This window comes from Pan troglodytes, chromosome 10 (assembly GCF_028858775.2).
Source record: "Pan troglodytes isolate AG18354 chromosome 10, NHGRI_mPanTro3-v2.0_pri, whole genome shotgun sequence".
Taxonomy (NCBI): Eukaryota; Metazoa; Chordata; class Mammalia; order Primates; family Hominidae; genus Pan; species Pan troglodytes.
This window is the reverse complement of record NC_072408.2, coordinates 108470026-108496549: the sequence shown is the minus strand read 5'-3', so window position 1 is coordinate 108496549 and position 26524 is coordinate 108470026. Positions and strand designations below refer to the sequence as shown.

The following is a 26524-nucleotide window of genomic DNA, read 5'->3' as shown; positions in this document are numbered from 1 at the left end:
AGTGCAGTGGCATTGCTCACTGCAACCTCCGCCTCCTGGGTTCAAGCGATTCTCATGTCTCAGCCTCCCAAGTAGCTGAGACTACAGGCACATGCCACCACGCCTGGCTAATTTTTGTATTTTTAGTAGAGATGGGATTTTGCCATGTTGGCCAGGCTAGTCTCAAACTTGTGACCTCAGGTGATCCACCTGCCTTAGTCTCCCAAAGTGCTGGGATTACCGGCATGAGCCACCGCGTCTGGCCAGTTATTCATAGTTTCTAACAGTGAGTATATTTGCAAGGGAACATTCCACGAAAGATCTATAGGCACCACATTAGCTGGGAGGACTGTCCATTCTTCCTTACCAGAAAAAAACAAAATGTTAGCACCCAGCACTTGCTATTTAGGTGACTCTGTTGGAGTTTGACAGTAACTTTCTCCCTGTGTGACTGTGGTGAAGTACATAATAGGCAACCCTGGCCCACTGTGTATTAATATTCATTAATTAAACATCATGAAGATACTAGAGCATGTCACTGCAAATCCATCAGGAGCAGGGAGTCAAAGGCTCATAGGCTCACAGGGATGAAGCAGTTCTTCTTACTTATTTCCCCAAGTAAAAGTGGAGCTTCTATGCAAAAAAGTCACCTATTCATCCTCCAACTCAGTTGTACGGTGCTTTTCCTGGGGACAACCATTGTACTGCAGTGTGCAGCCTAAGTACTTCAGACATACTTTGCATTTCATTGTCACACAAGTCTAGAAAAAAAAATACTCAAGAGCCAAGATTTGAGGAAAGTTATTATTCTTATTCTTGTTTTGTTTTGTTTGAGACAAGGTCTTGCTCTGTCACCCAGGCTGAAGTGCAGTGGCGTGATCTTGGCTCACTGCAGCCTCCGCCTCCTGGGTTCAAGTGATTCTCCCACCTCAGCCTCCTGAGTAGCTGGGACCACAGGCGTGTGCCACCACACCCAGCAAATTTTTGTATTTTTAGTAAAGACGTGGTTTTGCCATGTTCCCCAGGCTGGTCTCAAACTCCTGGGCTTAAGTGATCTGCCCGCCTCAGCCTCCCAAAATACTGGAATTACAGGCATGAGGCATTGTGCTCAGCCAAAATTAATTATTTTTATGCTTCATTAAGAACACTCTAAGGGCCAGGCATGATGGCTCACACCTGTAATCCCAGCACTTTGGGACGCTGAGGCAGGTGGATCACTTGAGGTCAGGAGTTCGAGACCAGCCTGACCAACATGGTGAAACCCTGTCTCTACTAAAAAATACCAAAAAAATTAGCCAGACATAGTGGTGCACGTCTATAATCCCAACTACTTGGGAAGCTGAGGCAGGAGAATTGCTTGAACCCGGGAGGCAGAGGTTGCAGTGGCCAAGATTGTGCCATTGCACTCCAGCCTGGGCAACAAGAGCAAAACTCCAACTCAAAAAAAAAAAAAAAAAGAGACTCTAAGGCAAAACTGGCCCTTTTATTTCATCTGTTGAGTGTATGGTGGTGAGGAAGGCAAGGCTGGCTAGTATGGCTCCGTGGCACTGACTTGATTTCATACTAAGGTATCAACAGTTTTACTCACCTTCATTTTTATACTATCAGTGAAGATGTCAAAACATTGAAAGGTACAAATAATATTTTCATAATATTATGAAAATAGTTCTGACCCTGCAGATTCATTGGAGGCATATGGTTGTCGTAGGGATTGTTTGCATGGTTGTATTAACATACTCTCTCTCCACTGTAAATAGGCAGCCCAGCCAGAGTTGGCTCCTGGAACCAGGAGAGGTTAACTAACTGGTCCTCAGAGTACCAAGATAAACCTGAAGGTGATCTCCCACATTGCCTGAAGAGAGCTGCTTTATTAAGTTCTAACTCTTAGGAAGCATTAACAAAATATCAAAGGAGTAACAACAAAATAGGAGGTTTTGAGAAAGAAAGTAGTTTGAAGAAAAAAAAAGTGAACCATGTAAAATGGAGTCTAACTTTTGAAAGCCTTGTCTCCTACCTATGATTTCCTTCACGAGAATGGGCTGAGAATAGTACTTGGGCTCGCTGGCACCAGCTGCATTAACAGCCTTCACACGCACAAAGATCTTTGCATCTGTTGGCAGACCTGTGATGGTGAACTTCGTCTTGTCAATCAGATCTTTGTTTGCAACTATCCAGTCCTCAGCTGAAGTCCGTAAAAGAAAAGGAAAAGAAGGAGGAATGCTGTTTAGTGAAAAAAATCATCTTAACCATTACAGTCAACTCCAAATTAGTATTTTACTCATAATAATACATCATTTAGAGACATTATGACTTTGGTCTGGACTCCGACTACATGGGTGGACATTTTTCATATATTAAATAAAAAACAGCCTAAAATAGCTAACATAAATAATAGGAAAAATAAACTATAAGATTCTGCTGTTTCTGAAAAATCTTTATTCAGCATGAAAGCATCCTGAATAATAGTAACTGTCCACAAGAATTCTGTAGCAGTTTTATTCCAATTTGGTTTTATAATGATTCAGGCAATCATGGTAGCTAGTCATCTATACACATTAAAGTTCAGAAAAACAGGAAAAGGCTATCTTTATGAATGAGACATTGACCTTTATAGTCATATAATATGTTTTTATCTTGGCTGATTTACTATTGTAAGACACTAACATGGGTAGAGGGAACTTGATCATATTTATTCACATTGATGAAGAGAAAAAGCTTATATCACAAAGAGAAAACAGTTCATGGGCTGATTCCTCATAAGGAGTTGGTAGAATTCTATCCTTGCAACCAAAATCTAATTTTAAAAAGTTTTTGGCAGCTTGTGTATCACATCAAGAGAATTTTAACCCAGCATTCAGGGCTTACAAATGTTTCAGCATCTAAAAGTTAGTATGCATTTTGCCCACAGGAAGAAAGAAGACTTTGATCCCACATTATTAACTCACTGTTCCCTCTCCCCCATCTCTAAGGATGTGTGTGTGTATGTATGTGTGTGTGTGTGTGTGTGTGTGTGTGTGTGTGTGTGTTATGAGTATTCTTCATGCTTGGTCATTCAATATTCCCAGAAACATTATAATATAGTAAGAAAATTTGAGAGCTTCACGGAATACTTTACCTGGCAGATCATAGGCAGCCTCCCCATTTTCATCAGACTGTTTTGCTGATGTACCTTTGAGAATCCGTCATTAAAATTAATTAAAGACACCCACTTTCACACCAGAATAATATCGTATCAGCAGTCAGCATTCTCTGTTAGTAAAGTATGCAAAGTGTGCAAAGAGATTTGTCCTCAGAGCAGTGACGGAAGAGACCAAACGGTGTTAGGGGGGTTCCTCAGGAGAGCACAGCCTGCTCTGTGCAGACTGTGGCTTCTGACCTGAGGCACCTGCCACAGAGAAGAGGAGAAAAAAGAAAAGAATAGAGAAGAGGAGAAAGGAGGCTGGGACACCTCCAGTGGTGGGAAGAAGAGATAGACAAGAACAAAGCAAGACCCTGAAGAAAACAGAGGAGCAGGTCCTGGAATCTGCGAGGGAGCAGCGCACAGTGAGACAGTCTATCCTTGCGCCTGTCTCTGCCACCCCAGCAGGGGAGGATTCTCTTGGGTCCCCAGGGAACACGGTGCTCCCACAGTGGGGCTCCCTCATTCAAGACTGGGAGTACAGGCCGTTGGGATAAGGCCAGCCGTGTTTTACCAGGGTCCAAGTTCTGAATAGAATTGGAGGCTGCCCCAGCAGCTCAGGAGGCAGTTCTGGTTCCCATGACAATGAACTCTGTCAAGAAAACAAATTGAGCCTGCCCAGGGTTCCGCATCCCACACGGGCGGCTCACAGGGTGGTCTTGGGCATACCCACTGGTTTGGGATGATGACTTTCTCAGTATCAGGAGAGGAGTGGAGGCATTGGGGACTGGACTGGCTGTCCCTTGGAACTTTTGCCTCTCTCTTGTTCTAACCCTAACAGGAGTATCAAGGAGAAGGGACAGGCAACTAGAATATCCTGGCAGCTAGTAAGGCATGTGGAGAATAAAAATTCCTTATGTCTTTGAAAAAGAGATACATCTTTAAACAAATGGTCTGCTTGGGAGCTTCTGTGTTGGTATTTTCATAGTCAAGAGACAGTGGATGAGAAAGTGAAAATAAGAGACTCAGAAAACATGTACAAAAGAGTGAAGAACTAGTAAAAGAGACAATTTCAAGAGAAAACAGGACGAAACAAGACCAGAGGGGGAACAAAAATAGCCCATCTCTTCACATTGGAACCACTTTAATTGGGGAAACACAGACAAAGAAGATGGTGTCCCAGGGGATGAGGAAGGAACATGTAAGTTATTTAACATGTGAGGAGAATTTTTAAGAAAGGAAAGAAAAAACTAGAGTGCAGAAAGAAAACAAAGAAGAGTAAAATGCTGCAGGCATTAAAAAAATAATAACAAAACAAAAACGAGAGAAAGGCAGAGTCCAAAACAACACACGATCTTACAAAACAAAGAATTCTCTTACAGAATAAAACCTGATGTCTCTAAAAGCATTAAACACTATAGAAAATTAGTCTGGAGGACAACAGCCATTAAAAGAGAATGAAGAGTCGGCAGCCACATAAAGAAAATAAGAAAAGACTGCAAGAAGAAAGATACACGTTGTGAGAGAACTCCCATAGAAAGCTAATTCCAGAACGTTACTCGGCAAAATATATACATAATAATGACTGTGTACATATACATATGTATATACGGATATACATATGTATCTACACCGACCACACGCAACATTTTGTAAAATACACTTCGTTGTATTTTATCTAAGGTGGGTAACATCAAAATGACAGCCATCTATCATTTTGCTGTATCTTCTTACTTTTTAAACCTATCAGAAAGAAAAGAGTAAAGAATTTGCTCGATTCATACATACACAAAAGGTTTATGCTCAAAGGCCACATCACACATAAGATAGGGATATTCTGCTGGCTGGATAATACAAAAAAACAGAATGGAGTGCTCATGACTTTTTTAAACGGGGGCAGGAGGATGGAAGAGGAATAAACTGAAGTGCTCAAGAATTTACTTGTTGCATTAGTGACACTATCCCCTTCCCTTACTGGGTTAACCCTGGGAGGTTTCTGACGTTTCCACTGCTTTTGGTTAGTGGCTTTTTAAATCCTGGAGAAACCAATTATAGGACTCTGTGTGTGGAGGAGGCGCAAGAGGGATTGAGGGGTATCAGGATACTTCATTGTCCCTCTCCTCTTCCTCCCTCCAGAATAGAGGTGAGCATTTCCACAGGTGCCCCAATCCAGGCACCTGGGATTTCTTTTTCAGCAGTTTTCTCTTCATAGGAAGTTTCTTCTCCATAGTGAGTTTCCTCCAGGGGAAGTGCATTTGTGTTCACATTCCTGATTTCCCAAATGTGCTTCGTAACCTCCTTCCTTCACTTCAAGGATCTATGTTAAAGTTTGGTGTCCAAAGAGTTTTCCTGGAGGTGAAGTCTTGGGCTACTGTTTGTGGAATTTGAACAAGTTTCCTGGGAGATTGTTTACCTACCATCATCTAGAATGGAACCCAAGTCCAGAGCCATTTTCAAATGTCATCCCTTTCTAGTTATGGCAAATAAGAAACCAAGAAACACAACAGGATTTTGGTAAGTTTCACATTCTTTTGGTTTTCAGGTAATTCTGGCCCATATTTTCTTCTGTCATTTTTTCTTTTTCTATTATTTCTATCAGTGATTTTAAAAATTTATGGCCTTGTTTCTCTTCCCCTCCTAAATTAAACTGATTACATTTTTATATCCCCAACTCCTGAGATAAGTTACTGCTACATATTGAACTTATTTCTTATACACTCGAGGATTTAATGCTGCTTCCTTTAAAACTAAGAGCGGTTCTTAATTCATCTTATTTTTAGATGAAGGCAGGTGATGATTACTAGCCAACTATGTATTCTCCCTTTATTACCCAAAATAGGTCACTCTTTTGATAGTTAACTTCAGCTCATTATAGGTTTTAGAATTTCCAACTGGCTTCATCATAACTAGACTTTTATATTGCTGTGGTGCAATTCAATTCCACCAGTTTAAGAAGTGGAAGTCCCCAAAGTTTTGTTACAATCTCTTCCTCCCATCTCTTAGTTCAATTATAGTGTCCAATCTGGCAGCCTAGCCAAGATACTTTTGAGATATCAATTTATAAGCACCAAGTACTAAAAAACGGCTTAGTTTACATACATCTCAGAAGGATGACGTTTGGCTTGATCTTATTTTCGTAGGAAGGTGATGCGTTCTCAAGAAAGAGAGACAAAAGAAAGGGGAGGGACATATCTCACCTATTGATGACAGTATTCATTTTATCTACTGGTTGTACTTACTTCCTTCAAAGCAATACTCTAGCACATAGCCATCTAAACCTGCTGCACCAATGTGGTCTGGGGGGCGCCACCTCATCGTGACAGTCGTGTCAGTGACAGAGTCCACAGTCAGAAGAGTAGGAGGGCTTGTTACAGCTTAAAGATAAAAGAGACAGAAAAGAATAAACTATTTACTACACAGCTATAGTGCAGGAACTGTGATAAAATCAATGGGGATACAAATAAAAATAGACACAAAAGCCCTACATCTTAATGAAATTCAATTAAGACACCTTGAGCATGGATGTGTGTAAGGCAAAGAGCTGATCAATGTGAGAATTTTGGAAATGCTGTCATGTATTTTTTTCCAAATTGAGAAGCCGGTGTGGGAAGCTGGGAGGCCCAAAGAAGTTGAAGAAGGCAAGGTTTGGGATCTAATGATCTAGAGTAATTTTCCCATTGCTCTCTAATTTCCAAGTGCAAACTCTTGTATTACATTTTTTTCCATTGAAAAAAATACCTCATTGCCATAAAATAATGGAGATATCTTTTTTTTTGCCTTCACTGAACTAACTTTTTTGATTTAATAGATAACATTTAAGATGTGACCGTAAAGCAAAGAAACCAGTTTCCAAGTGTAGCCTGTTGAACCGATCTCAATTTGTTTCAGTGATAGTTGTTTACACTAAGCTGGGTTATATTAATAGGTTAATACCTTCAGAAGGGCAAATGGAAAGTACTCACATGTCCATGGACTCAGCAATATGTTTTCAGTGGGGAATGGCAATCAGAGCCACCCACAGTTGGCACTGGAATTATGGTAACAAATTCCAGGGCCTATGTTATGAAGTTATTCAACTTGACCAAACCTACTTTTTAATTTCTTAGACATAAAATTGTACCTAACTGTTTCAAGCTCCTGCCCACCTACAACTCTAAGAAGTGTCCAGGCCTGTTCCAGTTAGGGATCAGAGAGAAAGCAGTCATACTCTGGGGCAATGATTCTGATGACAAAGACTCATCTCTCTTGACTTACCCAAAGGAACAAAAGGCCTGGAGGGCATACTGGGCTTGGAGATGCCAATGGCATTGACTGCAAAGATGCGGACCTCATAGGCCACACCTTCAATCATCTTCTTGGGCTCAAAAGTTGTTTCTTTGCAGAGATCAAAATTCAGCCTCATCCACCTGGAGCTTTGTTTCTTCTTCCTCTCAATAAAATATCCTGCAGGTATGCAAAATGAAAACTAAGGTTTTTCCTTGGTCTCTGAAATTAAACATTGTCAGATAATAGAAGTCCTTAAAATTTTGCATTTTGTCATCAATCTATGTGAAATAGTCATATATGTATGTAAATATTTTTAACCTCTTATTCCAAGAGAATAGAAATATTAATATAAAATATAGATGAAAATAATGGGACTAAGAAATTAAAATTATACTACAAAGAGAAGAAAAATGGATCACAGTTAAGTCAGCAACTTAGTCACTGTAGGTGAACAATATAATCAGAGGCAATGTAGTTGACTCTGAGACCCAGCAAGGAAGATAAGGAGGGAAATGACCAGTTTTGTGAGTCTCATTATTAGCAAAGAGAAAAAATTCTTATGGCATAGGGGAAGCAAATGCTTCTAAGCATTTAAATATTTTTTCTTTTCTTTCTTTCTTTCTTTCTTTTTTTTTTTTTTTTTTTGAGACAGAGTCTCACTCTGTTGCCCAGGCTGGAGTGCAGTGGTGTGATCTTGGCTCACTGCAACCTCCACGCCCCCGGGCCCAAGTGATCCTCCCACCTCAGCCTCCTGAGTAGCGAGTAGCTGGGACCACAGGTGCGCACCACCATGCCTGGCTAATTTTTGTATTTTTAATAGAGGAGAGGTTTTACCATGTTGGCCAGACTGGTCTCGAATTCCTAGCTTCAAGTGACCCACCCACCTAGGCCTCCCAAAGTGCTGGGATTACAGGTATGAGCCACAATGCTCAGCCTAATTATTTAATTCTAAAATAAATGTCTTCATAGACAAAATCATGTAGATCAGACGTTCACTGGCTAGGAGGGTGGAAGTTGGGCTTATAGTTGCTTCAAAATTAGTGTGTATAAATGTCAAACAAAAAAAGAAAACCAGCAATCAGATGATATTCATCAGAGCTATTTAAATCTCCAGTAATTACAGAGCATCTCAACATATTATATTTCATTTTGAATGCATAAAGTCACAGTAAAATAGGTTTTATTCTAAATGCAATACTTTAAAATGTGCTCTGTACGAAGATGCGTAAAGAGGACACAACTGTACTGGCAGTTACACAGACTAACCAACATGCAGTTACCTAGGATTGGAGAGCCTCCATCATAGGCAGGAGGCTCCCAGTTCATGATACACCAGTCATCTCCCACCTCTGTCACAGTCGGTGCCACTGGAGGATCAGGGAAGTCTGTGGCAGACAAAAAATAGGATAAAGTAAAATAAGGAAGAGGGAATAGAAAAAAAAAGTTAATAGGAAAATATGTTTCTTGGTGATAATCATTGAAACTGTTATTTCTGAGTACTTTCCCATGTTTACTGAATTATGCTTATGATATGGTTTGGCTGTGTCCCCATCCAAATCTCATCTTGAATTGTAGCTCCCGCAATTCCCACATGTTGTGGGAGGGACCTGGTGGGAGAGAATTGAATCATAGGGGCAGTTTCCCACATACTGTTCTCGTGGTAGTGAGTAAGTCTCAAGGGATCTGATGGTTTTGTAAGGGGAAACCCCTTTGGCTTGGTTCTCATTCTCTCTCTATTGTCTGCTGCCATGGAAGACATGGCTTTCACCTTCCACCATGATTGTGAGGCCTCCCCAGCTACAAGGAACTGTGAGTCCATTAAACCTCTTTTTCTTTATAAATTACCCAGTCTCTAGTAGGCCTTTATCAGCAACGTGAAAACAGACTAATACAAGTTAGTAACTAATTTGGGCAAAAATTTGTGCTCAATATGGGATAAGGGAAGATGAGCCCACCCCTTGCCCGAAATAAAAATAATGATGTCTCCAAATCCCTTAAACCGGTGTCCCAACATTACAGAATAAGCCCCATATGAAACCCAAGACTCTCATTCCTTACCTTGAAAATGTTAACCAAGAAATTATTGTCTAAATGTTGAATATGGTTGTTGTGGTTGTTGTTTTTAACTACAAAGTGAACTTCTGCAGAACTGAATCAAAGAGTTTTACAAGACTCAAGATGTTGGCTGGTAGAAATCCAAGTCAAAAATGGCGAGTCACAATATCTTGTAAGTATAGTTCAGTGTCTGATAAAAATGACCTCAGTTTTTGGTCAATTTGAAATATGTCATTTAAGGAGAAACTAAAGTAAGAAGAGGAGAGCATCAGACCTTGGAACAGTAGTAATCTGCTAGACTCATTTTATTCAGCTTTGGGCTTAGGAAAAATGCACTTAGATAGTTGTCTAAGGACCAAGGCAGATCTAATCCCTCTGTAATGATTGTGATGTGGGAAGTTATTTAGCAATTGTGTTTCAGTGATGTTTAAAGGGCACCAAAAGGGAATATGACTTTGGAGAGCTAATGACCAGCAACCCCAAATGGCTGACCTTAGCTCTTCTTTCTCCAATGATAAGTCCTCTAGGCAAGAAAAAAAAAGAAGACAAGGGAAAGACAAAGGAAGGAAATGGAAGGAAAGGACAAAGAAGGAAAGTCTACTCTGAATCTTGACATGTCAGCTTGATTCTAGAAGTGTGTTTACCTGGAGGACTTACCCACAACTTTAACCTTGATGCTTGCATGTGCCTCTCCAGCTTCGTTTTTCAGATTGATGTGGTAAACACCAGAGTCATCTCTTTCAGCTATATCAATGACCAGAGTGCTGCTATCAGGGTAAGATTCTGTTCTTATCCGGCCACTGCCTTCCATAATAGCCTAAGAAGTGGAGAAACAAAATGTGGCATGATTTACACAATAACAAGGGCTACTTCAGAGTCTCTTATAAATTGAGCAATTCAGCAGACTACAGAGTGTATAGTGTATAGATTATATAGTGTATTTGGTGGACTATATAGTGTAACTATATAGTGTTCATGCCTATTATATGTTTTCTCAGTTTAATTCTCCCCCAACTCTAATGACAAGGTATTATTATACCATCTTACACATAAAGAAACTGAGACTTATCTTGCTCAAGGTCACACAGGTAGGAAGTAGCAGAAATGGGATTTGATCCCAAAGCCCACTAGCCACCAACTTTCCCAAGAGAAAATTGGAGGACTAAAAATACAAGTGCAGACATGTCATTCTAGGAGAGGAATCCCTGTGTATGAAATTAGAAACCCTCAAACTCCTATCAGAAACTAAATAATGATTTGTTCATTTTCTTAGATGTTTGGAAAATTTTTAAATACTGAAAAGGATTGAAGAAGGCTGCAAGGCCAATTTTCCATTTTCTTTTTCTAGTAAAAACATAAAAGAATGCACATCTAATTCCCAAAGTAAAGACAGAGCGAGGTTGAGCCTCCTATTATATTTTCTTTCTGTTATTTTCTTCTTCTTTTTTTTCACTTTTTTTCTTCTTTCTTAAACCTGAAATTTAAAGCAGGATTACATTTTTCTGATTCCCAGGTTGTATCTTCTATAAGACAATCAATAGCCAATATACAAAGAGGAAAAACAGAGAAGGTCAAAGTAATTTAGAAACTGGTTATTTGCCACTAAATACTAGGTAAACTCTCTACTCTTTTGTGTCTGTATTAGGACTCATAAGTCTTCAATAACCTGAGGTTGTGATCACAGTAAGAATACCTGAAATAATTCTCTAATTCTTCCATTTTGTAATAGAACAAAATTTCCTCATATCAGCCAAATTCTAATGTAAGATTTTAATAGATGTTCTCTTTTGTTTTTATTTATTTTTTATTTTTCTCACTCCCAAAGCTAATCCATCTCCTTTGTATCAATTCTTTTAGATTTTCTACACAACCATGTCATCTGTGAACAAAGACCATTTTATTTCTTCTTTCCCAATTTGTATACCCTTTTTTCCTTTTATTGCATTAGCTAAGCCTTCCAGTAAAATGTTAAAAAGCAGTGGTGACAGGAGGACACTCTTGCATTATTTCTGATCTTGGTAGGAAAGCGTCAAGTTTCTCACTGTTAAGTATAACTTTAGCTGTTGGGTTTTTCTTTTTATGGTAGATTTTTTTTTTATCAGATTGAATACATTTCCCTCTATTTCTATTTTGCTGAGAGTTTTCTTCATGCATTTTGTCAAAGATTCTTTCTGCATCGGTTGAGATTTGCTCTTTTTTTTTTTTTTTTTTTTTTTTTGAGACAGAGTCTCGCTCTGTCGCCCAGGCTGGAGTGCGTTGGCGCGATCTCGGCTCACTGCAAGCTCCGCCTCCCGGGTTCACGCCATTCTCCTGCCTCAGCCTCCCGACTAGCTGGGACTACAGGCGCCACCACCACGCCCGGCTAATTTTTTTTGTATTTTTAGTAGAGACGGGGTTTCACCGTATTAGCCAGGATGGTCTCGATCTCCTGACCTCGTGGCTAATGTTTCATTAGAATTTTTGCATCTACATTTATGAGAGATATTGGTCTGAAATTTTCTGGTTTTGATATTAGGATAAAACTGACCTCATAGATTGAATTAGGAAGCATTCTGAAAGAGATTAAGGCACAATTTCTTTCTTAAATGTTTGGTAGAATTTACCAACAAACCCATGGGGGCCTGTTGCTTTCTGTTTTGTAAGGTTATTAATTATTGATTCAATTTGTTTAATAGAGATAATCCTTTTCTGATTGCCTATTTCTTCTTGTGTGAGTTTTAGAAGATTGTATCTTTCAAGGAGTTGGTCCATTTCAACTAGGTTGTGAAATTTATGGGCATAGAGTTGTTCATAATATTCCTTAACTATCCTTTTAATGTCCATGGGATTTGTAGTAATGTCCCTCTTTCATTTCTGTTAATTAGCCTTGACTCTTCTTTTCCTACTTAGCCCGGCTAGAGGGTTATACGTTTTATTGATATTTACAAAGAACCAGCTTTTGTTAATTTCTCTATTAATTTCCAGTTTTCAATTTCATTTATTTCTGCACTAATTTGTATCATGTCTTTTATCTGCTTACTTTGAATTTAATTTACTCTTCTTTCTCTTGTTTTCTAACACGTAAACTTTACTGGTTTTAGGTCTTTCTTATTTTTAAATATATGCAATCATTGCCATTAATTTCCCTTTAAGCACTGCTTTTGCTGCAACTTAAACATTTTGATATGTTGTATTTTCATTTAATTCAATATATTTTAAATTTTCTTTTAAGATTTCATCTTTGAAGTGTGTTGTTTAATCTTCAGGAATTTGAGGGATTTTCAGCTATTTTTCTGTTATGTATTGATTTTTAGTTTCTCTTCTGTAATTTATTTATTTTTAGTTTAATTCCATTGTCCCTGAGAGCAGATATTATATGACTTCTATTTTTAAAAATTTGTTAAGGTGTTTTTATGGCCTAGAATGTGTTCTATTTTGGTGAATATGCTATGTGTGCTTGAAAAGAATGTGTAATCTGCTGCTATTGGATGAAGTAATCTATAGATGTTATTTATATACAATTGATTGATAGTGCTGTTGAGTTCAGCTATGTCCTTACTGATTTTCTGTCTGCTGAATCTGCCCATTTCTGATAGAGGGATGTCAAAATCTCCAACTATAATAGTGAATGCATCTATTTTTCATTGCCGTTCTATCAGTTTTTGTCTCATATATTTTGAGGCTCTGTTGTTAGGTGTATACATGTTAAGGATTATTAGGCCTTCGTGGAGTATTGACCCATTTATCATTATGTAACGCTCATTTGTATTCCAGATAAATTTCTTCGCTTCGTAGTCTGCATTGTCTGAAGCTAATATGGTTACTCATACTTTCTTTTGTTTAGTCTTAGCACAGCATGTCTCTCTCCCTCCCTATACTTTAAGGGATGCAACTTTATATTTAAACTGGGTTTCTTATAGTCAACATATCTTTGGGTCATGTTTTTGCTCTACTCTGACAATTTTGGGCTTCTAATTTGTATATTTGGACCATTGACATTTAAAGTAAATATTGGTATAGCTGGATCAATATCTGTCATATTTGTTATTATTTTCTATTGGTTGCCCTTCTTCTTTGTTCCTATTATTGTCTTCTACATTTTTTTCTGCCTTTTGTGGTTTTAATTAAGCATTCTATGTGATTTCATTTTCTCTCCTTTATTAGCATATTAATTTTACTTCCTCTTTTTTAAACTTTTTAAAGTGGTTTCCCTAGTTTACAATATATATTTACAATTAACCCAACTCCACTTTCAAACAACACTACAGTGGTTCACAAGTAGTGCATGTACTTTAAAATAATGAAACGTCCCTAATTCCTTTCTCCCATTTTTTGTATTATTGCTGTCATTCATTTCACTTATATATAAAATACATAAATATAACTATATAAGCATACCTAATTGAATACATTGTTGCTTTTATCATTTTGAACAAAGTATTATTTGTTAGATCAACTGAGAGTAGGAAAAATGAAAACGTTTATTTTACCTTCACTTATTCATTATTTTATACTCTTTCTTTCTTTATGTAGATCTGAGTTTCTGACCTATATTATTTTCCTTTTTTCTGAAGAACATCTTTTAATATTTTTTTGCAAGACAGATCCATTGGCAACAAATTCCCTAAAGTTTTGTTTGTCTGAGAAAGTCTTTACTTCTCCTTCACTTTTGAAAGATAATTTCAGAGGGTACAGAATTCTAGGTTGGTGGGTTTTCACCCTGAACACTTTCAATGTGTCACTCCACTCTCACATTTCGGCAGTTTGCCCTGCATCCTCACTTCTCTGACATATGTAAGAGGAGTTGCTAGTTTTTCCATTTGTCCAGCTTTTTACTTGTTAGGATAGAGTGGCAACTTCTAAGCTGATTACATGCCCAAATGAAAATTTGAAGTCTAACTGATTCTTTAAATTTTTTTGGACTTTTTCTCTTGTGTTTCATTTTGGATCATTTCTATTGCTATGTCTTCAAATTCGCCTTCAATGTCTAATTAGCTATTAATTCCATCTACATATTTTTTATCTGAGACATTTTATTGCTTTCATCTGTAGGTGATTCGGTTTGGATCTTTTTATATTTTCCATTTCATTTCACTTTTTTCACTTAACCTTCTCTTAATTTTTATTTTATTTTATTAAATTTCTCTTAAATTTAATTTAAATGGAGAGCTTAACATTTCTCCACCTAACTTTTTGAACATATGGAATACAGTTAAAATAACTATTTTCATATGCTCGACTGCTAATCTAATTTACATGTGAGATCTGAATTGGCTGTAACTGACTTTTCTCATTTTGAGCTGTGTTTTCCTGCTTATTTCTCTACCATAATGTTTGACTGGATGGCAGGATATTGCTAATTTTGTCGTGTTGGGTGCTTGATATTTTTGTATTCCTATATAAATCTTGAGCTTTGTTTTGAAATGCAATTAAATTATTTGGAAATTGATTGAATCTTTTAGACTTGTTTTTATGACTTATTAGGTGGGTCCATGACAGTGCTCAGTCTAGGGTTAATTATTCCTGCAACCAAGGCAAGGCTTTCCTGAGTACTCTACTCAACGCACCGTGAATGATGAGGTTTTCATGTCTAGCTAGGGGGAACAGGCACTACTATTGGCCTTGTGTGAGTGCCAGTCCACTTCTCTTTAATCCTTTCATATGTTCCTTTCTTGAATCTTGGGTAGTTTCCTCATAAATGTGCACTGATCTTTGCTGAATACTTGAGCGTGATCCTCTGCAGAGCTCCAGGGGGACTCTCTGTGCAGCTCTCTCCTCCAGTATGTATAGTATGTATCCTATGAACTCTAGCTGCCTTGGTCTCCTTGTACAATGGGAGTCCTAAACTTAGGGAGTCCACTGGGTTCTGTCCAGGTTTTTCTTCCTTGTGCCACTGCCTGGATACTCTTTTATGGCAATAAGCTTGAGGCAATTATAGGGCTTATTTCATTTGTTTATCATATTTCATAGTCATTGTCTTTCACGATCTGATGTCCAATGTCTTGAAACCCATTGTTCACATATTTTGTCTATTTTGGGGGTTATTTCAAGTGAGTAGGTAAATCTGGTTCCTGTTATTCAATTCTGGTTGAAAGTAGAAGTCTCATTCTGCTTTTTATTATTTAATTTTATTTTTAACATTAAAAAAATTTGTTTTGAGATAGAGTCTCACTCTGTCGCCCAGCTGGAGTGCAGTGGCGTGATCTCGGCTCACTGCAACCTCTGCCTCCTGGGTTCAAGCGATTCTTGTGCCTCAGCCTCCCGAGTAGCTGGAATTAGAGGCATGCTGCCACCATATTTGGCTAATTTTTTTGTATTTTTAGTAGAGATGGGGTTTCTCCATGCGGGCTCAGGCTGGTCTGGAACTCCTGGCTTCAGGTGTTCTGCCTGCCCCAGCCTCCCAAAGTGCTGGGATTATAGGCATGAGCCACCATGCCCAGCCTCATGTCTTCTTTTTAAATGTAATTTTTTTTTTTTTTTTTTTTTTTTGCTTTTATTTTTGTAGAAAGCCACGGAGTCACACTGGAGCTGGCACTACTCTACCATTTCACCCTCACTTGTATTTCTCCCAATCATTCACTTTGCCCCAGCCATGCTGGCTTTCCTTCTGTTCCTCCAACACATCAGGCTTATTCTCTCCCCTTGGCCTTTGCACTTGCAATTGCCTCCGTATGGAAATGTCTTCTCTTTGATCTTCACATAATGGGTTCCTTGTTCTTCACAGAGGCTGCCATTGACTATGCAGTTACTTGCTATTGTATCCTTCTCTTTTATTATCTTCCTGTACTTATTACTATCCAAAGTGACTTTGTTCATTTATTTATTTAATAATTCATTTTCTTTTTCATCCCCCCAATTTCCATTAGAATAAAAATGAGGCTTTTTTCACTGTGCATCAAAACATGCTTTGCTACATAATAGTCAGAAATATGAGAAGTAAATTAATGATGATCAGATTTGCCTGAAAATCAGTCATCTTTCTTTTTCAAAGGAATTACATCTTTACTGTACTGCTGTACATTTATTTGTTTTCTACCTTCATCTGAATAATGGAGGGCAAGGGGTGGGGTAGGCAGTGTGTATGCATATCTGTGTGTGCATGTGAGTGTGTGCAAGCATAAAACAAACCTTATCTCCCCGGCACCACATGGCTTTAGGAGGTGGTTCTCCGCTGATGGGGATCTCAAGACGAAGCTTGTTTCCTGCAATCACTGTCACTGTGTTGTCAGCATCAAGACCATCCAGGATGATCTTAGGAGGATCTAGAATATTAAGCATAGTCTTTGTTATCAGACAGTCATTTCTGTGTGAATATCTGCACTAATGTTTGGCTAGTATGATGGTAGTAACCAATATTTTATCTAATCAAAAAGAATATAAGAGGAGTCAAGATAGTTGGTGCCTGGCACCTTGCAAAACCATTTTATTGTAAGGTGTTGGTATAAGTCACCAATCTTTCTGATTGGTGATTAATACCAATTGATGTATTTTTCCTTAAATGTCACTTAGTTTTGAATATATTATAATTCCAGGGTAAGCAAAAGCAAACAAAAAAGAACACAACTATGCAATGAATTATTTTATCTACTCACCAATAACATGAACTTTGGCAGGCAGAGTAACATTGTAGGCATCAGGTGCAAATACATAATCACCTTCATCTTCAGTGAGGGCATTGGCTATCACTAACTTGTGGATCCTAAGGAAACAAGGAAAATGTATTTCTAAGACTCCAAAGATCTAGTTTATATATGACCCAGACTGAAAAGACACTTGACCTTTATCTGATTAACTTCTTTAGTGCAGGAAAGAGAGGGAGAGAGAGAGAGAGAGAGAGAGGATGAGAAGCCTTAATTATCCTACTTATTGATTCAAATTAAACCTTTATTTTGGACTATATGGAATTATCTCCACAAATAGAATCTTCTTATTGTATATGCAGAGTCTATTATTCTTTTTTTTTATCTCATAGCTTTAAAAAGGCTAAAATAGAACATATCAATAATGCTATACTTTAAGATTCAAGAGATGCCAAGAATAATCTTGATTTTGGCTTTACATCCCAAACCCTAAGAACAATAGCTCTTAACTTTATTGGGGTCACAAACCAGTGAATATCTGATGGACACTATGAATCCTTTCTGTGTAAACAGTATGTATTTTTGTATACACAGAATTTTCTCACAATTTCACAGGAGTTATGGGGCTTCCTAAAGTTCATTTATGATATCCTAAAAGCCCATGAATTCAAAGTTAAACTCTTGCCTTAGATCTTTGCCAGATTCTAGGATATTATGCCCCCTACACAAATAAAGATTTGTGGGAAGGCATTGTGACACTTATTGGTTAGAGACGGTTAATCCATTTGATCAGGTCCTCAATTAGAATTCAGTATTTTTCCTCTAACTTCATGTTTATTATTTATTTTAGAGACAAGTTCTCTCATTCTGTTTCCCAGGCTGAAAGGCAGTGGTGTGATCTCAGCTCACTTCAACCTCCCCCTACTGGGCTCAAGCCATCCTCCCACCTCCCAAGTAGTTGGGATTACAGGTGCATGCCACCACGCCTGGCTAATTTTTGTGTTTTTTGTAGAGATGAGGTTTTGCCATGTAGCCCAGGAGCTCTTGAACTCCTGAGCTCAATTGATCCGTCTGCCTCGGCGTCCCAAAGTGTTGGGATTACAGGCATGAGCCATGGTTCCTGGCCTCTAACTTCATGTTTAAATGGAAAAAGAGTGAATGGATTTTGAATAGACAAAGTACCATAGTGTGAGGTACAGATACAGGATTATGAGTAGGACATGCTCTACAACAGAGAAATCACACCTTCTTGCTAGTTGGAAGCAAAGAATCAGGAATAGATGATCTCCCTATGGCTACCCTTCAAATATCCTCACCAAATATGTAATTTAGAAAATGGAGAAAGTAGAAATGGGACCAAACCTCACTTGCGGGTCACCTGGCTCGCTTACCTTCCCTTGTGAACCACCTTTAGACGGTCACTCTCCTGAACAGGTAGGCCATTTTTAGTCCATTTTCCTGGTATGTTTTCAGAGATTTCACACTTCAGGCAGATTTCTTTTCCAAGATTTACAGTCTGATCAGTCAGAGGTGTCAAAATCTTCAGAGGTTTCACTGTAGAAATGATAGACCATCACAAATGCCAAGCCCAAACTCCCAACAGGCCAAGATGGTGGCATTTCACAATGGTATAGTGAGCTCTACTACAATGTTTGTTTTGAAAGTGAGAAGCTGTACCAATGCAATTAATATATTAGAGGATAATTTCACATTTGATTCTGTACAATTTCATTCCTTAGAAAAACTAGGTGAATGCAGAAAATTGCATCCCGCTGAAATGACCCAGCAAGGAATGCACAAAATCTGCAGACTCACACCTCAAACATCTATCAGCTACCTCAGTTCATCCATGTGATATAAGCCACACCCATTTACATCTGAGGTCACAACTACTCATCAGATTTTGAATAATCCTCTTTCTACTGCTTCACAACAGTTCGCAAGCCACAACACTTCCAGCATTAATTCTGTAAGCAAATCTCAGGTCTTTTTTCAACATTAAGTGCCATATTTATTATATTTATTAACCATTTAGCATGTGTAAAACTGTGCTACTACTTTTTACTGGGTTCTTATATTTTAAAAAATATGTCGCTGACTGATGTGGTTTGGCTGTACCCTCACCTAAATCTCATCTTGAATTGTAGTTCCTATAATCCTCACATGTCATGGGAGGGACGTGGTGGGAGGTAATTGAATCATGGGGGCGGTTACCCCCCTGCTGCCGTTCTCATGATAGTGACTGAGTTCTCATGAGATCTGACAGTTTTATAAGGGTCTTTTGCCATTTTGCTTGGCACTTCTCCTTGCTGCCACCATGTGAAGAAGGACATATTTGCTTTCTCTTCTGCCATGATTGTAAGTTTCCTGAGGTCTCCCCAGCCATGCGGAACTGTGAGTCAATTGAACCTTTTTCCTTTATAAATTACCCAGTCTTGGGTATGTCTTCATTAGCAGCATGAGAACGGACTAATAAACCAGCAAAATTCTTGAGTGTCATACCCATAATCCCATTTCCCCTACAAACCCTATGGTTTTTATTGCATGACTTTGCATAGCATAATTATTTTTAGAAATGCACATGTTACATCATAGCAGAATGGATTATAATTGCTTTAAATGAATACAAATATCAGATAAGGATCTGTCTATGGCTGAAAGACTTCTTGATGTTAAACTAAAATGGCCACAGTTCCATAAAGCATAAGGAATGTATTGGGATTGATCCTGAATAATTCAATGATTATAAGAACTGCAACTGGACTAAGCAATAAATGTGGAAGTAAGATTTCTGCTCTGTTTGTGACATCATCTTGAGATATTTGCTGTTTTAATTTTTATGGCAAATTGGGAGAGATTCTGCCATTGCTAACTGACTAGCAGTAGAGGGCATTGAGGGAAGTACATTAATTCTCTCATGCCTCTGAAGCCTATTAGCAAATTAGCTCTTACAATCTTCTCAATTGAGCCCTTTTGATTTGAATTACTTTCTTCTCATGCCAAATGTAATTGCAGAGTGTTGAATGGTTATTTGATGAACAGCTAGCTAACATTATCAGGATATGACATCATATCTAAGTATTTATCCCCTCTTTTTACGGTCTTGGAATTATAACTTTTCTGGCAGGTGATTTTTATACTTCCTTCCTAATATTGGTGCTCTACTATTAAACTGAGTTGTGGTTCCTTCCTTAAATATCCTGATTGATCTGACATAGACACTTAGCTGGAATGAAATCCATTTTACATGCTTAAAAATCATTGCAAATAGAAATCAAATAGAAACTTTTCTGAAACCGAATTAACACAACCATCATTAATAAGCCCACTTAGAAGACATCTAAAGAAGTCTCACTTACAGTCAACACTAAGTTTAGCAGATGATTGTCCTCCTGTTGTCATTACTGAATATTCTGCAGCATCAGCCTTTGTTGCTCCCTCTATGATCAAGATGTGTTTTTTACCCTCAACTCTAATTCGGTATCTTGATTTTGGACCAGGGATAATCTCTTCACCATTCTTAAACCTGAATTAAGATAAAATATTAAAAAGGTTTGTAAAAGATCCTTCGGGAAAAATACCTTGTCCATCTTGCTTATTGCAATATCCTGAAGAATTTCTGGAGGCTATGAGACACACAAGAACTATTTGTTGAATTAAAAAATGTACGAACCAATCTCTTTATCCATCAGTAGATTCATAATGTAACAAATATTGTCTACAAAATTGTGTTAAAAGAACACGAGCCACCTGTTCGCACTCAAGATGAATCAGGTGCAACTGCTAAGAGTGGATATTACCCCCATGTAGGCTCTTGAAGCACATTAGTAAGAATATCATTTAATGCATTTTAAGGATAACTATGATTCTCTATTAGAATGAACAATCTACACTGTACCAATTACTACAAATCCTGCTGTGTAATTTACTATACCTTTCAACATAACATTTCATTTTAAGATTTAAAATTTCTAGTTTTTAATTTTAAGATTACTTACAAGGAACCTGAGAAAACATTCCCCACCTGAGCAAAACAAATACACTCTTATTTCTAAAAGCAATTGGTGATTCTCAGTCTAATTTTTTTTCCCCTGAGGTACTAGGAAAATAAAGTGACTAGGGGTTACATGAAAAATACATGTAAATATGTACTTCAAAATCATTGCAAATAGAAATCAAATAGAAACTTTTCTAAAATCGAATTAACACAACTATCATTAGTAAGCCCACTTAGAAGACATCTAAAGAAGTCTTACTAAACTTACTAAACACTAAATATGTTTTTTCATGTAAGTTGCCAATAGGGCATAGTGAGAGGAAGCCTGCTATAAAGGTTAAGAGCATCCATAGGCTTTGGGGTCAAATAGACTTGGGTAAACTTGAGTCATCCACTTAGTATTAAGTACCCACTTCCCTACGTGCTTACCCACATAGATCTCTGGTTCTTTTTCAGTCTCACGAGTGGAAAAACCCCAGTATATTAGTATACTTTTATTTATCATCTCTACTAACACAAATGAGGTGGAGATTCTTTTCAAAGGTTTAAAAGCTATTTGTACTTCCTATTCCATCAACTATGAAGGTCCAATTTTTTTTTGTCTATTAAAAATGGACAGACTTCATTAAGGCTATTTACCATTTTACATTGGCATCATCTTCAGACACTTCACATTCTAATTCCACTCTCTCCCCACAATAAGCAGTTGTATCTTCCAGCTGTTTGGTCACCATAATTGGAGGCTCTAGTATACAAAAAGGGGAAATCAGAATCATTAAATATCCAAAGCCTATCCCATGAGCCCTGATTTGTTCACAGATGAAAAACCAACAGTGAGAAAGCAACATCTATGGTTGACATGGTGATAACAGTAAGTGAGGTTTTTGTTTTTGTTCTTGTTTTGAGACAGAGTCTCACTCTGCTGTCCAGGCTGGGGTGCAGTGGCGTGATCCTGGCTTAATGTAACCTCCACCTCCTAGGTTCAAGAAATTCTCCTGCCTCAGCCTCCTGAGTAGCTGGGATTACAGGTGCATGCCACTTCACCCAACTAATTTTTGCATTTTTAGTAGAGACGAGATTTTACCACATTGGCCAGGCTGGTCTTGAACTCCTGATCTCAAATGATCACGTGCCTTGGCCTCCCAAAGTGCTGGTATTATAGACATGAGCCACTGTGGCTGTCTGTGAGTTTTGTTTTGTTTTGTTTTCTATGTCTGTTCTTGGCAAAATAAATAGCAGGCAACTCTGGGTAAATTCTCCCAATTTTTTCACAGTTCTCCAAGTCAAATCAATTATTGTTCTCAAGAACAAACAAAACATATATCAAATATTATTCTTTTAGCAAAGAAGACACTAAATGCTAGACATTTCTGATGAAGGAGAATATATAAAACTCAAATCTTTGATCCTAGTTCCAGATGGATGACAGAGATCTCAGAGTTGTCTGTAATCAGAAGCCCTCATAAAGAAAATAAGGAAGACATGGCTGTATTCACACCCTCCAGGTCTTTTCACAATGTCTTAGTAAATGATCATTTTCAGTGTGCTTGGTACCAACCACTTATTAATGAAGCTGGTTTCAAGAGAAACCTATTTGTGATCAGTTGAGTGTGTGAAACAAGGATTATCCAGTAAAATCTGTTGGGTTTCAAAGCTATAACTAGAATAATTATTTTTGCAAAATAGTGCTTGGCTTGAGTCAAAACATGAGGCATTTGTACTCAGCAGGTTTTCTTTTTCCCCTCTGCTGTCCTAGTCTTCAACAAACCAGAAGACTCGTTAGGATCCATAATAACTGCCAGTGTAGAGGAGCCTCAGTTACTTTCGCTTTGATCATTATCCCTGGGAGAAGAAGCCAACAGCTCCTGGTCACCACAATAAGAGATTTCATTTTTACCTCTTACGAAGAGCTCAGTGGAACATTTCTCATCACCGGCTGTCACATAATACTCCGAATCATCTGTCATCTGACAGTTATTGATAAACAGGATTCTCTGGCATCCTTTGTGTTCAAAGATGTATCTGTTTTGAATAGGATGAAAATAAACAGAGTCTGTGAATGTGATTTTATTCTTTTCTTTATTGCCAGCAAATTTGGCTTGTAATTTGGTAGTGTTTGAAAGTCAAGAATCTGTTTTTTTTTGTTTTTTTTTGTTTTTTGAGACAGGGTCTTGCTCTGTTGCACAGGCAGGAGTGCAGTGGTGCAAACATAGCTAATTGGAGCCTCGACCTCCTGGGCTCAAGTGATCCTCCTGCCTCAGCCTCCCATGTGGCTGGGACCACAGGTGTGGGGGCATCAGGCCCAGTTAATTTATTTTTTCTAAGACTGAGTCTCACCATCTTGCCCAGGCTTGTCTCAGACTCCTCGGTTCAAGCGTTCCTGCCTCAGCCTCCCAAAGTGTTGGGATTACAGGCGTGAGCCATCGTGCCCAGCAGGGATATAATTTTGATCTGCTCTTTAGGTATCATATCTTACACAGTTTAACGTCAAACCAAAAAAAAAAAACCAATTTTTATCTTTATAATACATAATATATAAGCATATTTATATATACTATTTAATTTCCATTATAATTTTCTTTTACATAAGGTTTTTATTTCAAATAAAAATCAGTACTCACATATTTGCTATTTAATTTTTTTAACCCACTGTTGGAAGATAGAGTTGGCTGAGGGTGTCAGATTTTTAACTCTGTACATTCTTTAACTAACCAATTCATGTACTTTATAGGTGGGTAGAGACTTGATCTTATTCATTGATGTATGAATAAGATCTATTCAGTGCCTATCCCAGTGGTATAGTAGATTTCCTTGAGTGAATAAATGATTATACAATTTAAGAAATAATGTGATATAACCACAAACACACGCAGCAGTTCTATAGAATGTGATGTTCTCTTAAATGAGCTCAAGAACTGGTGCTATCATACAGTTACATGTACTAAGAAAGAATGTGAGTATTTAGAAACAAAAAACTAGAAGCCAAGAAGATTGTAAAATATAATTATCTGTGATCTGTATTATGGAGGAGCACATGATGGGATTAAAATAGACTAAAAACACTGTTTTGGGAATTTCTCAGATTGAAGCCTTCAAGAACAAGATATTTAAAAATATTTTCTACATAAAGATAACCAATTAAAATTATGTTTTTGGTAAATTCAGGCCATCTTCAAGAGATTTTTACACCAGATATTAATGTTATCATCACAAAGTCACTCTAGTGGCAATGACCACATTAAGAAATTGGAAACCACCTAATTGTACTCCACAAGTAACAGCTTTCCAGGATTAACATCTTTTATAAATGTACACGTGGCTCCTGTTAACCTAAAAAAAAATTGGAGTTGAAAATCTCTCAGGCTGAGGAGGATCCCTGTAAAGTAGTTTTATAATAGACTGGAGATACCATCAGACGTCAGGGATTAGTCTGTCTTTAGTCCGTCTCCATTAAATAATAAAACACAGGCTTTGACCCACATTTTGTTTTATCTCAACATTAAAGAGTTTCTTTTATATGCAATATTGCAAGTGCTCAAAACAGTACCTGAATTGAAAATAGAAGGTATTCACCCATTATGAAATATAGTCGTTATTTTGGAAAAGCAAAAGTCATCTAATTATAAGATGGGATTCCCAGGTGGCATATCAAATATGGATTGCAAGTTATTTTTCAATTTTATTTTTTAAAATTGGGAGAAATTTGGCAATACTCTGAAATAATCACATATAACCTATAGCGACACAAAACCATAATTGGAAAACACTTTAAATAGTTTTTTAGAATTAAACATAAAAAAAGGTTTAGTTTATATAGAACTATCATGTTTCCATAATAAATAAAATGTGACTTAAATGTTTACTCTCTCTCCATATGATTTTGTATTATGAAAATATAAATATCCTTTCATTCTCAGAAAAGTCAGTCGAACTACTATTTGATTAATTTACTGTAGAGCTATCACTGATTTTTGCAAAGCCCACTTACTTGGTACTGGGTCGAATTTCTTGACCATTTTTATACCATTTCACCTCCAACTTTGGATCTGCCAGCTCCACAACAAACCTCACCCTGCCTCCTTTGTCAACCTGATATGCAGGATCAAGAATTTTTGCAAAAGCTGATAGAATAGAAGAAGCAAAAGTATGTTAATATATGTATATATATGCTATGAATTTAAATAGTCAATACATGTAGGAGAACCTAAAAGCAAATGAAAAAATGAATCTCAAAGAAGAAAAAAATCAGAAACCTTCCAAATTATCCTTTATATTTCGAACACTGTGTTGACTTATATACAATAAGATGGTTTAAATTGAAAAGAGAATACACATGTTTCTAGAAGAAAGGTAAGAAAAGAATCATTGAAGAAGCTTTAAAAATGACCTAATTCTTCAGGGAATGTACACTATAAAGCGTTCAGATGAAAGTGAACTTTAAAAACACGCTGGGGCTGGGCACAGTGGCTCACTCCTGTAATCCCAGCACTTTGGGAGGCTGAGGCGGGCAGATCACTTGAGGCCAGGAGATCGAAACCAGCCTGGCCAACATGGGGAAACCTTGTCTCTTCTAAAAATACAAAAATTAATGGGGCGTGGTGGTGCATGCCTGTAATCCCAGCTACTCGGGAGGCTGAGGCACGAGAGTCACTTGAACCTGGGAGGCAGAGGTTGCAGTGAGCTGAGATCATGCCACTGCACACTCCAGCCTGGGTGACAGAATGGGACCCTGTTTCAAAAAAATAAAAATAAAAATAAAAGAACATGCTTATTCTTCCAGCACAATTACTGTTAGTGTCATTGGCCTTATTTCTGCACTTCTTCTATGTCACAGATGGTTTTTTTAACCACAGAATTTATAAGATAAATTCAGTGATTCATATTAAATCGAATGCCTTTGACTAATTGAAACAGTAGGCTTACTAAAGTTTTTATACTGTGGTAACTTGCCCAAACAGTGGCATTTTAAAAACACCCCTTGCACATACGTTTAGGAATTCAGGATTTCCAAATATTTTAAATAACATAGAACACAGCAATTAAAAAAAAAGTTGTCTTTGAAGGGTCCTAAATAAAGATAGTTAACTTCTTTTTTTAATTTAATAAGTTTTTTTCCTGCTTTTTAAAAGATAATAATTCTCATTTAGCAGTTTGGAAAATACAAATGTGAAATGCTTCATGTTGTCATGCTTGTATTTCCATCATTCCAACCTTATTATACTATCGTTTAGGTAAGCTCACTGTCTCATATTTTAACAAGATAAAATAAACCCTAGCTTTTAAAAAAGCCATCTACCACACACCTTAAGAGATGAATTCACAGCTAAGTGATAAAAATAACAAAGTTCAGCTTGGGGAAAAGAGATGTCAGCTGGCTCTCCCCTGTAGTATTCACACACCTCTCAAAAACATAACTTCAGGAGTTCTGGGATAGTGGGAATGGCTGAACTACATAAACTAAAAAAAACCCTACTACATTTCTCTGGGGCCATTTCTCAACCAGTTTCCAGGAAGTTCAGAAATAAAGGTCAGTTTTTTTTAAAAGAGGTG

General features: G+C 37.5%; 1 protein-coding gene and 2 long non-coding RNA genes across 23 annotated transcripts in view; 2 read left to right on the top strand and 1 right to left on the bottom strand.

Annotated features, from left to right (window-relative positions):
- Nucleotides 1-26524, bottom strand: part of MYBPC1 (myosin binding protein C1) — a 90901-nt gene that overhangs the window by 15947 nt on the left and 48430 nt on the right. For 10 of the 19 annotated variants that reach the window (XM_009426101.5, XM_063787024.1, XM_009426106.5 and 7 more), the window contains 13 exons: nucleotides 24963-25095; nucleotides 22872-22996; nucleotides 21614-21719; nucleotides 20337-20503; nucleotides 18369-18531; nucleotides 16990-17096; nucleotides 16526-16659; nucleotides 10076-10235; nucleotides 8644-8748; nucleotides 7352-7540; nucleotides 6337-6471; nucleotides 3095-3148; nucleotides 1994-2161 (listed from right to left, as the gene is read on the bottom strand). In XM_009426101.5, the coding sequence (XP_009424376.1) occupies nucleotides 1994-2161; nucleotides 3095-3148; nucleotides 6337-6471; nucleotides 7352-7540; nucleotides 8644-8748; nucleotides 10076-10235; nucleotides 16526-16659; nucleotides 16990-17096; nucleotides 18369-18531; nucleotides 20337-20503; nucleotides 21614-21719; nucleotides 22872-22996; nucleotides 24963-25095 (1746 nt within the window). The remainder of the gene's footprint in view (nucleotides 1-1993; nucleotides 2162-3094; nucleotides 3149-6336; nucleotides 6472-7351; nucleotides 7541-8643; nucleotides 8749-10075; nucleotides 10236-16525; nucleotides 16660-16989; nucleotides 17097-18368; nucleotides 18532-20336; nucleotides 20504-21613; nucleotides 21720-22871; nucleotides 22997-24962; nucleotides 25096-26524) is intronic. The other 9 variants (XM_509309.8, XM_063787022.1, XM_009426102.5 and 6 more) reach the window with 1 other exon arrangement.
- LOC129136545 (uncharacterized) lies at nucleotides 3742-10193 on the top strand. 3 transcript variants are annotated; one of them, XR_008538344.2, is made up of 4 exons: nucleotides 3768-4780; nucleotides 5412-5611; nucleotides 9511-9590; nucleotides 9938-10193. It is a non-coding gene; the product is annotated as an uncharacterized LOC129136545 (long non-coding RNA). The 3 variants fall into 3 exon arrangements; XR_010148422.1 differs by having other exon boundaries at nucleotides 9498-9590; XR_008538345.2 differs by lacking the exon at nucleotides 9511-9590 and having other exon boundaries at nucleotides 3742-4780.
- On the top strand, nucleotides 18717-23039 carry LOC107967615 (uncharacterized). Its single transcript, XR_001708217.3, has 2 exons — nucleotides 18717-18946; nucleotides 22731-23039. It is a non-coding gene; the product is annotated as an uncharacterized LOC107967615 (long non-coding RNA).